This window comes from Bos indicus, chromosome 18, assembly GCF_029378745.1.
Source record: "Bos indicus isolate NIAB-ARS_2022 breed Sahiwal x Tharparkar chromosome 18, NIAB-ARS_B.indTharparkar_mat_pri_1.0, whole genome shotgun sequence".
Taxonomy (NCBI): domain Eukaryota; kingdom Metazoa; phylum Chordata; class Mammalia; order Artiodactyla; family Bovidae; genus Bos; species Bos indicus.
In genome coordinates this window covers 64,432,661-64,448,169 of record NC_091777.1, presented here as the reverse complement: position 1 = coordinate 64,448,169, position 15,509 = coordinate 64,432,661, and the positions used below count along the sequence as shown (strand labels likewise).

At 50.8% G+C, this 15,509-nt stretch overlaps 1 protein-coding gene across 1 annotated transcript in view; it reads left to right on the top strand.

The window, feature by feature from the left end:
• NLRP13 (NLR family pyrin domain containing 13) overlaps positions 1-15,509 on the top strand; it is a 28,532-nt gene that overhangs the window by 2,281 nt on the left and 10,742 nt on the right. Inside the window, exons 2-4 of the mRNA XM_070770267.1 lie at positions 8,594-8,659; positions 10,359-11,946; positions 14,201-14,368. Of these exons, the coding sequence (XP_070626368.1) occupies positions 8,594-8,659; positions 10,359-11,946; positions 14,201-14,368 (1,822 nt within the window). The remainder of the gene's footprint in view (positions 1-8,593; positions 8,660-10,358; positions 11,947-14,200; positions 14,369-15,509) is intronic.

Here is a 15,509-nt window from a genome sequence, read left to right as displayed (position 1 = left end):
CTATTTACCTCCAGCCCACAGGGTCGGAGGATTCCGTGTTCCCCTCGCCGCCCTCGACAGCATTTAACCTCTGTAGATCTTTTGGAGGATGGCCCTTCTGAGCGGTGTGAGCTGCTCTCCTGGTAGATTTGATTGGAATTTACCTAGTAACTGGTGATGCTGCGTCTCTTTCCATGGGCTTTTAATCTTCTACAGTGTGAGTACAATTTACCTCTTGAGATTGGCTAATTGAAAGCCTGCCCTGTTTTGAATTCTTTTCCGGTGATTTACCCCAAGACAGTTTTTTTTTTTTTTTTTAATTGGAGGATAATTACAGTGTTGGGTTGGTTTCTGCCATACATCACCATGAATCAGCCACAGGTACACTTAGGTCCCCCGCCTCTTGAAGCTCCCTCCCACCCCCGCCCGCCCCTCTTAGCACCGGGTTGAGCTTTCTCAAGGGCGGATATCAATTACAGCCCCGCAGGCCTGGTGAATATTAAGAGCCGCGAGCACGGTTTCTAAGTGGTTGTTGCCCAAAGCGGCCACAGGGCGGCAGCATTTCTTCCCGCCCAACTCGGGTTACCCGGGCAACCAGAGCCTCAGGGCGAGTCCTGTTCCTGGGACGTTAATTAGAGTGGAGACACCTAAGGCTTGTGTCTCCTTCCTTCTTTCTCCTTACCCTTGATCCCCCTACACACCCAGTTCCTGCCACACCGCTCTGCAGAGGGAGCTGTCCTCAGGCGGGGACCCTAAGGGAGGAGGCTGGAGGTGGGAACCCACCCCCAGGACGCACGGAACCCAGAGACCCCACCGTCCTTTGGGGGCGCTAGGGTTGGCTCTGCTGCGGAAGAGACGCCTGGGTCTGGAGACCGTGGGCCCAGGCAGAGGGGAACAGGAAGGCCAGCTCCGGGGGCGCTCACTGCGGGCACAGCCTGCCCAGCGCCCTCAGCCCTAGGACAGTCCCGCCGGGGGACCCGAGCCTGCTGCGGCCCCAGGGCTGTGACACCAGCCCGGGTCCCCAAGGCCTGAGGGGAAGAGAGCGTTTCTTCTGTCTGTCTCTCTTTTCCCTCCCTCTTTTCCTTCCTTCCGTCTTTATTTTCAGTTGGAATATACAGGTGATTTCCAATGGCTGTGGGTGTGTTTTTCAGATGTACAGAGACTGATTTGTCCATAGACACATGCATGTTCTCTCCCGGTTCTTTCCCATATAGGTTATTACAGAGTGTTGAGTAGGGTTCCTTGTGCTCCGCAGTGGGTCCTTGGGGATTCTTTTATAAATAGCAGTGTGTCTATGTTATTCTCAAGCTGCTAATTTCTCCCTGGCCCTCACCTTTCCTTTTTGTAACCTGAGTTTCTTTTCCGAGTCTGTGAGGCTGTTTCTGTTTTGTAAGCAGCTCACGTGTATCCATGTTTAGATTGCAGCTGAAAGTGGTTTCATGGGATACTTGTCTTTCCCGTCTTGCCTACTTCCCTTGGGATGAGCCTGTCTGTTCTCACCCCTGGCTGCAAATGGCGTCCCTCATCCTTCTTGGGGCCGAGTCACATTCCTTGAGTCCGTGCGCCCCACCTCCTTTATCCAGCCCTCTGCCCTTCTGCACTCAGGTTGGTTCTGCATCTTGACTGTTGGACCTGGTGCCGCCGTAATCATTGTGGCGCGGGCGTCTTTTAAAATTTTGGTTTTCTGAGGATCTGTGCCCAGATCTGGGATGGCTGGGTCACATCGTACTTGTTGAGTGTCTTCGAGAACCTCTGTACTGCTCTCCAGAGTGGATGCAATGATTTCCATTCCCACGCACGGTGAAGGAGGGTGCCCTTCTTTCCACACCCTCTCCAGCATTTATGGCTGTCGAATATTTGAGATGTCCATTCGGTCCAGTGTGAGCTGATACCTCATTGTAGTTTTGATTGGCATCTCTGTAATTAGTGATGCTGAGCATGTGTTCATGTGCTCTGATGAAGTATCCATTTAGATCTCTGGCCCATTTTTCTACTGCATTTTTAAAAATATTGAGCTGTACAAGCTGTTTGTATGTTCTGGAGATGAATCGCTTATGGTCCTCTTCATTTGCAAATATTTTCCCCATTCTGAGGGCTGTCTTTTTCTTTATAAATTCCCTTGCTGTGCAAACGCTTGTAAGGTTGATGAGGTCCTATTTGTTGACTTAAAAAAATTGTATTACTCTTGAGAGGTGGATCCAAAGAGAACTGCCTGCAATTAATGTGAAAGCCTGGCTGCCTACAGTGTCCTAGGAGGTTTATAGTATCCGTCCTCCGCTTTGTTATGTTGAAAGCTTTTCATGTGATTAAAAAAAAAAAAAAAAGTGTGAGCAAAACTGACCTCTCAAGGTTGCCTTCATCACTGTTTGTTCTCTTTTGAATTATTTTGCCAGGACCTACCCCAGGACACTTTTTTGAGGACAGATATCATTTCCTTACATCCTGGAAGAGCTGCTGAATATTAAGTGGTCATGAGCACAGGCTTTTCAGGTGTTGTACCAAAAGCGGCCACAAGGCGACAGCATTTCTCCACGCGCAACTTTTTTTCTTTTGAAATTTAATTTTTATTTTCGATTGGAGTAGAGTTGATTTCTGATGTTGTGTTTGTTTTAGGTGTACCGGAACTTGATCCAATTACACATAGATTTATATCTTTTTTTCCAGTTCTCTTCCCATGTAGGTTATTACAGTGTGTTCAGTAGACTTCCCTGTGCTATTCAGTAGGTCCTTTGGGATAATCTATTTGATAATAAGTACTGTGTATCTGTTAACCACCCTTTTAATGTATCCCTCCCCCTGGACTTAAAAAAATAAGTTTCTTTTTTAGTCTGAGTCTGTTTCTGTTTATAAATGAGTTCATCAGCATGCATTACCGATTCTACCTGTAAGTGGTACGCCATTTCTCTTTCCCTCTCTGACTCCACGCCGTATGGTAAATCTCTAGGCCCATCCATGCTGCTACGTTGGCAGTTTTCGTTCTTTTTGACGACTGAGTGTATTCCAGGGTGTAGGTGGACCCGTTCCTCTTCGTTTCTCTACTGATGGACATTCTGGTTTGATGCTGTGTCTTGTATATTGTGAATAGTCCTGCCCTGAAGCTTACTCCTTGGAAGGAAAGTTATGAGCAACCTAGATAGCATATTGAAAAGCAGAGACATTACTTTGCCAACAAAGGTCCGTCTAGTCAAGGCTATGGTTTTTCCAGTGGTCATGTATGGATGTGAGAGTTGGACTGTGAAGAGAGCTGAGCACCGAAGAACTGATGCTTTTGAACTGTGGTGTTGGAGAAGACTCTTGAGAGTCCCTTGGACTGCAAGGAGATCCAACCAGTCCATTCTGAAGGAGATCAGCCCTGGGATTTCTTTGGAAGGAATGATGCTAAAGCTGAAACTCTATAATTTAGCCACCTCATGTGAAGAGTTGACTCATTGGAAAAGACTCTGATGCTGGGAGGGATTGGGGGCAGGAGGAGAAGGGGACGACAGAGGATGAGATGCCTGGATGGCATCACTGACTCCATGGACGTGAGTCTGAGTGAACTCTGGGAGTTGGTGATGCACAGGGAGGCCTGGCGTGCTGCGATTCATGGGGTCTTTCTTAAAGAGTCGGACACGACTGAGCGACTGAAATGAACTGAAGATTGAGATGCACGTGTCGTTTTAAACTGTGACTTTCTCCGGACCTAAGGCAAAGGCTGGGGTTGCCGGATGGACGGTTAGTCTGCGTTTAGTGTTTTAAGACTTCCCTGGTGGCTCAGACGTAAGGCGTCTGGTGTTTTAAGGAATCTCCATACTGCTTTCGTTGTGGCCACACCCACCCTCGTCCCTCCCCGCCCACAGAGCAAGAGGAGTCCCTGTGCCCCCGCCCTCCACAGCCATTATCTTTGTGGCTCTTCCAAGGATGGCCATTCTGAGGGGCTGAGCTGATGGTACCTTATTGCCGTTTTGATTGGCATTTCTCTAACAGTGATGCTGAGCATCTTTTCACGTGCTTTATGGCCATCTGGATGCCTTCCTTGGAGAAATGTCCATTTAGGTCTTTGGCTCATTTTTCCATTAGGTTATTTGGTTTGTATCTTTTGATATTGCACTGCAGGAGCTGTTTGCATGTTTCAGAGATGAATTTTTTGTGGGTATCTTCATTTGCAAAGGTTTTTTTTTTCTCATTCTGAGGCTTATCTTTTTCTTTATGGCTTTTCTTAGCTGTGCAAATGCTTTTCCCTTCATTGAGTTTTCTTTTTCATTATTCTGAGTTGGGCCCAAAAAGCACTGCCTGTGGTTAATGTGAAAACTCGCTCAGCCTATATTTTGCCCAAGAGGTTTAGAGTAGTCGTGCCTCCCTGGAGGTCTTTAATCAATTTGGGGTTTCTTTTTCTGTCTGGGGTCCGGAAGTGTCCTAACTTCATTCTCTTTTCACTTATTTAATGATCCTCCACTTAGTCCTCCATCCTGCTGTTACAAGTTTCCAGCGTCAATGCAGGAGGCATCCTTTTCTCCACACCCTCACCAGAGTTTATTGTTTGTGGACATTTTAACAAAGGCCATTCTGACCAGTGAGGTGATAACCTCCTTTGAGTTTTGGTTTGCATTTCTCTTAAGATTTAGCGATGTTGAAAGCTTTTTCATGTGATTTTTAAAAAACAGTGTGAGTAAAACTAACCTCTTGAAATTTGCCTATTAAACATCTACTCCGTTTTGAATTCTTTCCCTGGACCTACCCAGGGACATTTGTTGAGGGCAGGTGTTTCTTTCCATCCATCCCTGCAGGCTTGGTGATATTAAGTACCCATGAAATGAAGTGAAAGTCGCTCAGTCATGCCCGACTGTTTGCAACCCCATGGACTGTATACTGGAGTGGGTAGCCTTTCCCTTCTCCAGGGGATCTTCCCAACCCAGGGATCAAACCCAGGTCTCCAGCGTTGCAGGCGGATTCTTTACCAGCTGAGCTACAAGGGAAGCCCAAGTATACTGGAGTGGGTAGCCTATCCCCTTCTCCAGCGGATCTTCCCGACCCAGGAATTGAACCCAGGTCTCCAGCATTGCAGGTGGATTCTTTCCCAACTGAGCTATCAGGGTCAACTGCCCCTGAGGACAGGTTTTTCCCCTGTAGTTACCAAAAGCGACCACAAAGCGGCAGCATTTTTCCATGCGCAACTTTTTTCTTCTTTTGGTAATATAATTTTCATTTTCTGTTGGAGTAGCGCCGATTTCCGATGTGTTTGTTTCAGGTGAACAGGAACATGATTGAGTTATACATCGATGTGTATCTTTTTTTTCAGGTTCTCTTCCCATATATATTATGAGAGTGTGTTCAGTAGACTTCCCTGGTCTAACAGTAGGATCATAAGTGGTGTGTATCTGTTAATCCCCAACCTCTTAATGTCTCCCTTCTCCTCCCCCCCCCCCCCCCCCTTTTCCCCCTTAATAATCATAAGTTGGTTTTCTGAGTCTGTGAGTCTGTTTGTAAATGAGTTCTTTGGTATGAATTTATAGCTTTCACCTGTAAGCGGTCTATTTCTCTGCCTCTCTTACTGACTTGCTGTGGTCATCTCTCGGCCCATCCATGCTGCTGATGGTGGCATTTTTTTCCTGCTCTTTTTGATGGCTGAGTGTATTCTGGTGTGTGGATGGACCAGGTACTCAGTTTTCTGTCCGTGGATATTTTGGCCAGTGCTCTGCCTAGGATATTACGAAAAGCGCTGCCCTGAAAATACGGGTGCATGTGTCGTTTCAAATTATGATTTTCTGTGGATCTAAGCCAAGGTGCAGGCTTGGGAAATCATGTGATATTATACACTATGTTTAGTGTATTAAGAAATCTCCGAGCTGTTTTCCTTCCTATATCCCGCCTACAGTGTGGGAGGATTCCAAGCTCCCATCGCCCTGTGAAACACTTAATCTTTACAAAATCTTTTGGAGGATGGCCATTCTGAGCAGTGGGACTGAAAATGTCTTGTGTTTTGATTTGCATTGCTTGAATAATTAGTGATGCAAAGTCTTTATCTTCTAATCAGCCCTGTTGTGAATTGATTTACCCCGGGGCATTTCTTGAGGGCAGGTGTCATTTCCAGCCCCGCAGGCCTGGTGAATATTGGGCCCATCAGCACCGGTTTTCACGGGGTTGTTACAGGGAATGGCCACAAGGCGGCAGCATTTCTTCCTGCCCAACTCCGGTTACCTGGGCAACCAGAGCCTCAGGGCGAGTCCTGTTCCTGGGGGTGTTGATTAGAATGGAGACACCTAAGGCCTGTGTGTCCTTCTTTCTCCTTACCTTTGATCCCCAGACACACCCCAGCTCCTGCCACACCGCTCTGCAGAGGGAGCTGTCCTCAGGCGGGGACCCTAAGGGAGGAGGCTGAACCCCACCCCCAGGACACACGGAGCCCCGGGGACTTTGCGAAGCGCCTCCAGCCCAGAGACCGCACCGTCCTTTGGAGGCACTAGGGTTGGCTCTGCTGCAGGAGAGACCCCTGGGTCTGGAGACAGTGGGCTCAGGCAGACGGGAACAGGAAGGCCAGGTCCAGGGGGGCTCACTGCGGGCACAGCCTGCCCAGCGCCCTCAGCCCCGTCCCGCCTGGGGACCCGAGCCTGCTCAGGCCCCAGGGCTGCGACACCAGCCCGGGTCCCCAAGGCCTGAGGGGACAGGGCCAGCGGTTCTTCTGTCCCTTTCTCTCCCTCCCTCCATGTTTTTTTCAATTGGCGTATATAGGTGAGTTACAATGGTGTGGGATTTGTGTGTGTGTGTGTGTGTTTACAGAAACTTAGTTCATTTATGCCTAGACACACGTGTTCTTTTCTGGTTCTCTCCCATATAGGTGGTTACAGACTGTTGAGCAGGGTTCCTTGTGCTCCGCAGTGGGTCCTTGTGGATTCTTTTATAAACAGCAGTGTGTCTGTGTTCTCCTGTCTGCTGATCTCTCCCTGCCCCACACCTTTCCCTTGGTAACCGTGGTTTCTGGTTTTAGTCTGTGAGGCTGCTTCCGTTTCCTAAGCAAGTTCGTGTGTGTCCATGTTGAGACTCCAGCTCTCAGTGATATTGCATGGCGCTTGTCTCTCCTCTCCTCGCTGACCTCACTTCGTGTGGTCGCCGCTGCGCTTCCCTGCGGCTGAGCGTGGCGTCTCTCGTCCGTTTTCGTGGCGGCTGACACCGCCTTGTGTCCGTGCGCCCCACCTCCTTTATCCAGCCCTCTGCCCTTCTGCACTCAGGTTGCTTCTGCATCTTGGCTGTTGGACCTGGTGCCGCCGTGATCGTTGTGGTGCGGGCGTCCTTAAAGTTGTGGTTTTCTTTGGATCTATGCTTGGGTGTGGGATGGCTGCGTCACATGCATGGTGGGTGTTTAGCTGTCTCCTGCTCCAGCTTAGGGAGCTGGTGATGGACGTGCTGAATCAGTACATTATAGAACCCGGTAGACGGTGAGCAGTGCAGGGGAGAGGAAAGGAGAGGCTGGGGTGGGGAGGGGAGGGGAGGGGAGGGCGAGTGGGGCCAAGGAAGGCACGTGGTGAGGAAGGTGTGTGATGCATCCTTAACAGGATCGTCAACTACCATTTGTTTGTTTTTTTTTTGCTTTTACAGCAGTTGGTAGGGGCCAGATATTTTTACTTTCTTTTTAAAAGCCGTCTTTCTGGGAGTATGGCTGCTTACCGTGCTGTCAGTTCCTGCTGTGCAGCAGGGCGTCTAGACCCCTCTCTGGGATTCCCTCTGGTCACGCGGAGCCCTGAGCGGCACTCCATGCTGGGCGGCAGGGTCTCATTAGGCGCGTGTTTACGCGCAGTCTCCACTGTGCGTCCCCATCTCCAGGCCCCCCAGGCCCTCTTGGTGTCCATACGCTCCTTCTCTTCGTCTATTTCGGCTTTATAATTAAGATAATCTCTGCCAATTTTGTCAGACTCCACATATATGTAATCCATATATGATATGTGTATTTCTCTTTCTGATTCACCACATCTGACACACTGTAGGCCCACCCAGGTCACCAGGCGCCAAGATGTGAGCGGAGACTCCGAGGGGATGGAGCGAGCCAAGCGGAAATGGGGTGGGGGGTGGAGGGTGGGGGGAGCATTCCAGACCGGGTGGGGGGTGCAGGCTGGATCCAGGGCTCCAGGCAGTGGTATTTTTTTTTTTAAATAATTAAAAAATTTTTTGATTGAAGGATAATTGCTTTACAGACTTTCGTTTTCTGTCAAACCTCAACATGAATCGGTCGTAGGTATACACATGCCCCTCCCTCTTGAAGCTCCCTCCCATCTCCCCACCAACCCCACCCCCCCCAGGTTGATATGGAGCCCCATTTGAGTTTCCTGAGCCATGCAGCAAATTCCCGTTCTCTATCTATTTTACATATGGGAATGCACCTTTCCGTGTTACTCTCTCCATGCATCTCACCCTCTCCTCCCCTCTCCCTGTGTCCATAGGGGTGCACTTTTAACATCAGCTGCAGTTTTGCAAAGGAGCATGTTTTCAGTGTGGTCAGGTTGATAAGCTGGAAGGTATGACTTTCAGTCTCTTTAATCCCACGTCTGGCAGAGAAATGGTTGGTTCTGCTGAGATCACCCACGGTTCTGAGCTTATTCTCCAGCCGGGCAGAATCTCAGCATCCCATCCTGTTTCGTTTCAGAAATGTCACAGGTGTGCAGACTCCAAGATCCAAACCAGGAAGAACCAGAGACGCTGGAAGAGACAGGTTTGTAGACTACACGATGATCGCAGACAAGCTGCTCGGTGGAACGCGCGTTCCATGCGTTCTACTTTTGCTCCTGCCTTGAAATTGCCTTCCAGTTATAGTGTGCCAGAAACTAGCCGATCTGACCTTCTGATCAAGCCTGGAAGAGCAACAGGTCACCGTTAGCCGGACATTCTCACCGGGTCCCCTCTAAGGGCTTAGGTACAGTGTCTGTCTCTGGATTTTGCGCTGCAGTGATAGGTAGCTCTATTTTATTTTTTACACAATTGTAACAGGAGAAGGCAATGGCACCCCACTCCAGTACTCTTGCCTGGGAAATCCCATGGACGGAGGAGCCTGGTAGGCTGCAGTCCATGGGGTCACGAAGAGTCGGACACGACTGAGCGACTTCACTTTCACTTTTCACTTTCATGCATTGGAGGAGGAAATGGCAACCCACTCCAGTGTTCTTGCCTGGAGAATCCCAGGGACGGGGGAGCCTGGTGGGCTGCCGTCTATGGGGTCGCACAGAGTCGGACACAACTGAAGTGACTTAGCAGCAGCAGCAGCACTGTATTTACAGTTTTTAAAAATATATCTATTGGCTCTATTCCCCGTGTTGTACACAGCATCCTTGTAGCCTTAGGAACGGTAGTTTGTGCCTCCCCTCCCCCTCCCCCATGTTGCCCCTCCCCTTCCCTCCCCCCATGGGCAACCACAGCTTTGTTCTCTGTGTCAGTGCATCTTTTCTGTTATAGTCACGGGTTTGAATTTTTTAGATGTCACATAGGAGTGATATTGTATGTAGGTCTGACTTAGTTCATTTAGTATAGTGGTGTCCAAGTCCATTCCATATGCTGCAGGGGGCATTATTGTATTCTTTTTACAGCTGAGTAGTAGTCCACTGCACACGTGCGCGCACACACACGCACACACACACTCTCGGTCTTTCTTATCCGACTGTCTGTCAGTGGACATCTAGGCTGCTTCTGCACGCTGGCTGTTGTAAATAGCGCTGCTGTGAACACTGGGATGCATGTGTCTTTTCGGACTCTGGCTTTCTTCAGATATATGCCCAGAAGTGGGCATGCGGTAGTTTTTTTAAGGAACCTCCACACTCTTCTCCTTAGTGGCTGCACCAATTTCCACTCCCCACCCACAGTGCAGCAGGGCTCCCTTTTCTCCGCACCCTCTCCAGCATTTATTTCTCATGGACTTTTTTATGATGGCCATTCTGACCAGTGTGAGGTGATACCCCATTGTAGGTTGTTGTTGTTGGTTTTTTTTTTTTTAAGTTTTTCATTTCATATTGGAGTACAGCTTCCCCACTGGCTCCAGGGTAAAGAATTTGCCTGCCAGTGCAGGAGACTAGGGTTCGATCCCTGGGTGGGGACAATCCCCTGGAGAAAGAAATGGCAACCCACTCCAGTATTCTTGCCTGGAGAATCCCCTGGACAGAGGAGCCTGGTGGGCGCCAGTCCACGGGGTTGCAGAGTCAACACGACTTAGCAACTCCAGAGCGACCACAGTGGATTAACGATGCTGTAACAGTTTCAGGCGGACCGCGAAGGGACTCAGCCGTACCTCTACCTGTATCCGTCCGCCCAAACCTCGCTCCCACCGCCCTGTAGTTCCGACTTGCGTTTCTCTGGTCCTTAGTGATGCTGAGCATCATCTCAGGAGCCTCTGGGCTGTCTGTGTCGCCTCCCTTCCCTTTCAGCCCACAGAAGAAGATACAGGGAGAGGCTGAGGACCCGGATCCTGGCCCTGTGGGACCGCACGCCCTGGCCCGAGGACCACATCTACCTGCGGCACGTGACGCAGCGGGAGCACGCGGAGCTGCGGGGCCTCCTGTGCCCGCGGGGGGCCGGGGCGCCGCCCCTCACCATGCTGCTGGAGGGCGCGGCCGGCGTGGGCAAGACCACCCTGGCCACCAAGCTGGTGCTGCACTGGGCGGAGGGCGTCCTCTTCCGGGGCCGCTTCTCCTACGTTTTCTACATCAGTGGCCACTGGCTGGCCAAGCTCGGCGACATCAGCTTCGCTGGTCTGCTGGCCCTGGACTGGCCGGACTCGCAGGTCCCCGTGGAAGAGTTCAGGGCGCACCCCGAGCGGCTGCTGTTCGTCATCGACGGCGTGGAACAGGTGACCCTGGGCTCCAAGGGCTCGGCCAGCCAGCCCGGCGCCGACTGGTACCAGGAGCTCCCGGCGGCCAGCATCCTAGTCCGCCTGCTGAAGAAGGAGCTGGTCCCTGAGGCGACCTTGCTTGTCACCGCTGGGCCCCCCGGAGGCCGCGCCCTCCGCGGGCTGCTGCTCAGGCCGTGCCGCGTGGGCATCCCGGGCTTCACCGAAGGGGACCGCCGGGAGTATCTCAGGAGGTTCCTGGGGGACCCGGACGTGGCCGAGGAGGCCTGGCGCTGGATGCAGGGGTCAGAGACCCTGGTCCGCTTGTGCGCCGCGCCGCTGGCGTGTTGGGCCGTGTGCGCCGGCCTCAAGCGGCAGCTGGCCGGCAGCCCGGCACCGGCGCCGGGCGCGCCCACCCCCACCGGCCTCTACGCCCAACTCTTCTGCAGCCTCCTCGCGGGGGCGGAGCCGGGTCTGCGGACCGGCAGCTCGGCCGGACAGTGGAGGGCCTTCTGCTCGCTGGCCGCCGAGGGGCTGTGGCTGGCCGCCTTCACCTTTGCGGGAGACGCCCTGGAGCGCTGGCGCCTGGAAGCCCCTTTCATCGACGGTCTGCTGAGGTTGCAGATTCTTCGAAGGGTCAGCGATTGTGAGCACTGCGTGACGTTTGCTCACCGGAGCTTCCAGGAGTTCTTCGGGGCCTTGTTCTACGTGCTCTGGGGGGCCCAAGGCTCGCTGGGCGGGGTCCCCCGGCATCAGGAGATGAGGCGGTGGCTGAACCACGCCTTTGCCGACGCCAACCCCTACTGGCGTCAGATGGTGCGCTTTTTCTTCGGTCTCTTAGGAACAGACCTGGCCAGGCAACTGGAAGAGGCCGTGGGTTGCCGGATGTCCCCCGGGGTGGCCGACGAGGTGTTGGACTGGGCGGAGGAGCTGGAGAGGTGCGGCGCCGTCTCGGGGCGCTTTGACTTCCTGTGGCTCTTCCAGTGCCTGCACGAGACCCAGGACGAAAACTTGGCCCGGCGGGTTTTGAATCGCCTCCCAGTGGCCGATCTGGACATTCAGGGCTGCGAACACCTCCGGGTCTCTTCCTTTTGCCTCAAGCACTGTCAGAAGTTACGAAAGCTGAGGCTCTCTGTCAGCCACCGTGTCCTGGAAAAGAAACGGACTTCCGGCCTGGGAACTCCGGAGTGAGTATTCCGGAGGCCCTTCTCCTTAACTGACTTTGGCTCCCCTTCGCAGGCTCTGCCCACGTTCTTCCAGGAAACACTGGGGGTCTGCTCTGTTGTGTAATCCATGGTTTGTTGTTGTTTGGTTGTTGAGTCATGTCCGGCTCTTTGAGACCCCACGGACTGCAGCACGCCAGGCTCCCCTGTCCTTCAGTATCTCCCGGAGCTTGCTCAAACTCATGTCCATTGAGTCAGTCATGCCATCCAACCATCTTATCCTCTGTCGTCCCCTTCTCCTCCTGCCTTCAATCTTTCCCAGCATCAGGGTCTTTTCCAGTGAGCCAGTTCTCTTCGCATCAGGTGGCCTAAGTATTGGAGCTTCAGCTTCAGCATCAGTCCTTCCAGTGAATATTCAGGGTTGATTTCTTTTAGGATTGACCAAGCATCCTAGATCAGTTCCAGTCTGTGAGCACTTTTTCCTTTAGGTTTTATGTAGGGTTCCCTGGATTCTTAACTCATTTACTTAGGGGTAATTTTTGTATCTCAGACCCTGCATGTTGAAGGTTCATGTACCAGGCATCAAGAGATGATATCTACTTGTGTCAAACAGGTGCCCGAAACTCAGTGGAGGGGGGTCTGGTGTTGTCACTCAGAGATAAGAATGCACAGTTCTCTTAGTCCGTGTGGCTCTGAAGTAGCCCGGCCCGGGTCAGTGCCCAGCTCTATTTCAGAGCTCCAGACCGTCCATAAAATGCCCTGTGGCTCACCTCTGAGCATGTGTTGGAGCCAGAGTGGGGCCAGTGGTGTCACCAAAGTCTTAAAGCTTTCTCTGTGTTTGTCCCTTTGTCCTCCTAAAGGAATAATATTTTAAAATACTTGAGTTTCATTTGGTTCTTCTCCTGTGACCTTTTTCATCCTGTCCCTGACACTTCTGGCTTCCCGGCTGGATGATAAGGAAGCTTAGCTGTTCTCCTAAATTCAGGTCCCAGAAATGTTTTCTAAATTGTTATCTTGAAACAGGAGTTGCTGTATATGTTCTCAAACCCTTTCCTGTTTAACCCTCAAATTTTCGAGAAGCACCAGTTCAGTTTTGAGTGAAGAAGTTGAAATGCTGAGTAGCTTAATTTCTTTGTGTTCACCTGACTGTGATATCAATAAGGTGCTTGGTTTGGGGGTGTGATGGCAGGAGGAGAAGGGGACAACAGAGAATGAGATGGTTGGATGGTGTTACCGACTTGATGGACATGAGTTTCAGCAAGTTCTGGAAACTGGTGATGGACAGGGAGCCCTGGCTTGCTGCAGTCCATGGGATCACAGAGCCGGGTGTGACTGAGCGACTGAGCAACTGAACTGATACTTACTGGTGATCATTTGTCCTGTCCTGGAATCCCTAAAACTTCAATAGGTGACTATTTTGGTGATGTTCAGTATTGGGTCATGTAAGTGCTTTTACTACAAGTGAGTTTCCAAAAGTAATCTCACCTTATCATCCCTCCCTTTATGTGTGATCATCCTAAGGCGTAAGGAAGTTTCAGACCTTCCCTGAAGTGAAGATCTTCTGATGTTGAGATTATTTCTTGCTTCTCTACAGCACAGCTTCTTACTGGCTTTTTTCCCCTCAGTGGTTTTAAACGATGTATCAGTACTGTTGCTCAGTCGCTAAGTCGTAGCCTGTTGAACTCTTTGCGACCCCATGGACTGCAGCACGCCAGGCTTCCTTGTCCTTTACTATCCCCCAGAGTTTACTCAAACTCATGTCCATTGAGCCAATGATGCCATCCAACCATCTCATCCTCTGTCATCCCCTTCTCCTCCTGCCCTCAGTCTTTCCCAGCATCAGGATATCTTCCAATGAGTTGACTCTTCTCATCAGGTGGCCAAAGTATTGGAGTTTCAGCTTCAGCATCAGTCCTTCTAATGAATATTCAGAACTGATGTCCTTTAGGATGGACTGGTTGGATCTCCTTGCAGTCCCAGGGACTCTCAAGAGTCTCCTCCAACACCACAGTTCAAAAGCATCAGTTCTTTGGCATTTAACTTTCTTTATAGTCCAACTCTCACATCCATACATGACCACTGGAAAAACCATAGCCTTGACTAGATGGACCTTTGTGGGCAAAGTGGTGTCTCTGCTTTTCGGGTTGCACACTTTCATATTCAGGGCCCCAGTGAGTCCCTGGTGAGGGTGTCTTCCTGCTGCCTGTACTTCACATGCTGGGTGTTGGTTGGGTTTCATCTACTCTCATCAGCGTTCTCTCTTGTTTCCCCCACGAAGGATGAGGGTTGCTGATTTCCGGATGCATCAGTGGGAGGATATTTGCTCAGTGTTTTGCAGCGGGAACCTGAGTGAGCTGGACCTGAGTAACAGCAAGCTTAGCACTGCCTCCATGATGAGACTCTGTCTCAAGCTGGGAAACCCACGGTGCAGACTTCAGAAACTGGCGTAAGTGTGAGATGCTCATGATTTGAAGAACATGATTGGAGAATAACCCAACTTACTTTATCTTTTGATGACGGTCATAAGTATCTATCAGCCAGAAAGTGAGCTGGGCGCTTAGGAGAATAAAATCAAGGGACTTAGAGTCACGAAGCTCCTACTTAGGCAGAGTCGACTTAAGTTTTTTTTTTAAATGGCCAGCTGATGGAGTTAGAAGTGGCAAGCTGGTCAGAGACTTGACCTTTCTAGAGCAGATTCCTTCAGAGCCATTAACAGCTCAGTTACTGTCATGAATCATGGCTCTAGAATTAGTGTGTGGCATTCCCTTGTACGTGGCACCCTTTATTTCTACTTGGTTTATTTGAGTCTGACCTTTTTGTGTGTTTTGTTTTTTTTTTTTTTAAATTTTGCCGCGTTGTGTTAGCTACTGCCAGACAACAAGGCGGATCAGCCATAATTACACATCCATTGGCCTCCTGCCTCCCCGCTTTCTCCCCTGTCGTGGAAGGGGCTCCCCGTGCCACAGAGCAGCTTGTCACGCTCCCCAACCTTACACCGATCGTGTGTACACGTTGGTGCTCCTCTCCATCCGCCCCTCCCTCTCCTTCCCCTGCTGTTTCCACAATTCTGTCTGCTTTCCATCGCTGCCTGCAAATAGTTCATCCATACCATCTTTCTAGATTCCATATACATGCGTTGATATGCAGTATTTGTTTTTCTCTTTCTGACTTTGTATAACAGGCTCTAGGTTCATCCACTTCACTAGAATTGACTCAAATGCATTGTTTTTTACAGCTGAGTGAGATTCCGTTGTATATACGGACCACACGTTCCTTATCCATTCATCTGTCGCTGGACATCTAGGTTGCTTTCGTGTCCTGGCTACTGCAAACAGTGCTGCGGTGAACACTGGGGGACCCGACCCTTTAATCATTTAGCTCTAGGGCGTCTGGGCATCAGGAGTTCTGGCGCATGGGCTTAGTGGCCCTGCAGCATGTGGGATCCTCCTGGATCAGGGATCAAACCTGTGTCCCCAATATAGGCGGGCAAATTCTTAACCTCTGGACCACCAGGGAAGTCCCAGAACAGTTACTTCTTGCCTTATGGAGCTTACGTTATGGCGGAGAAACAAAGTTTTTTTTATTTT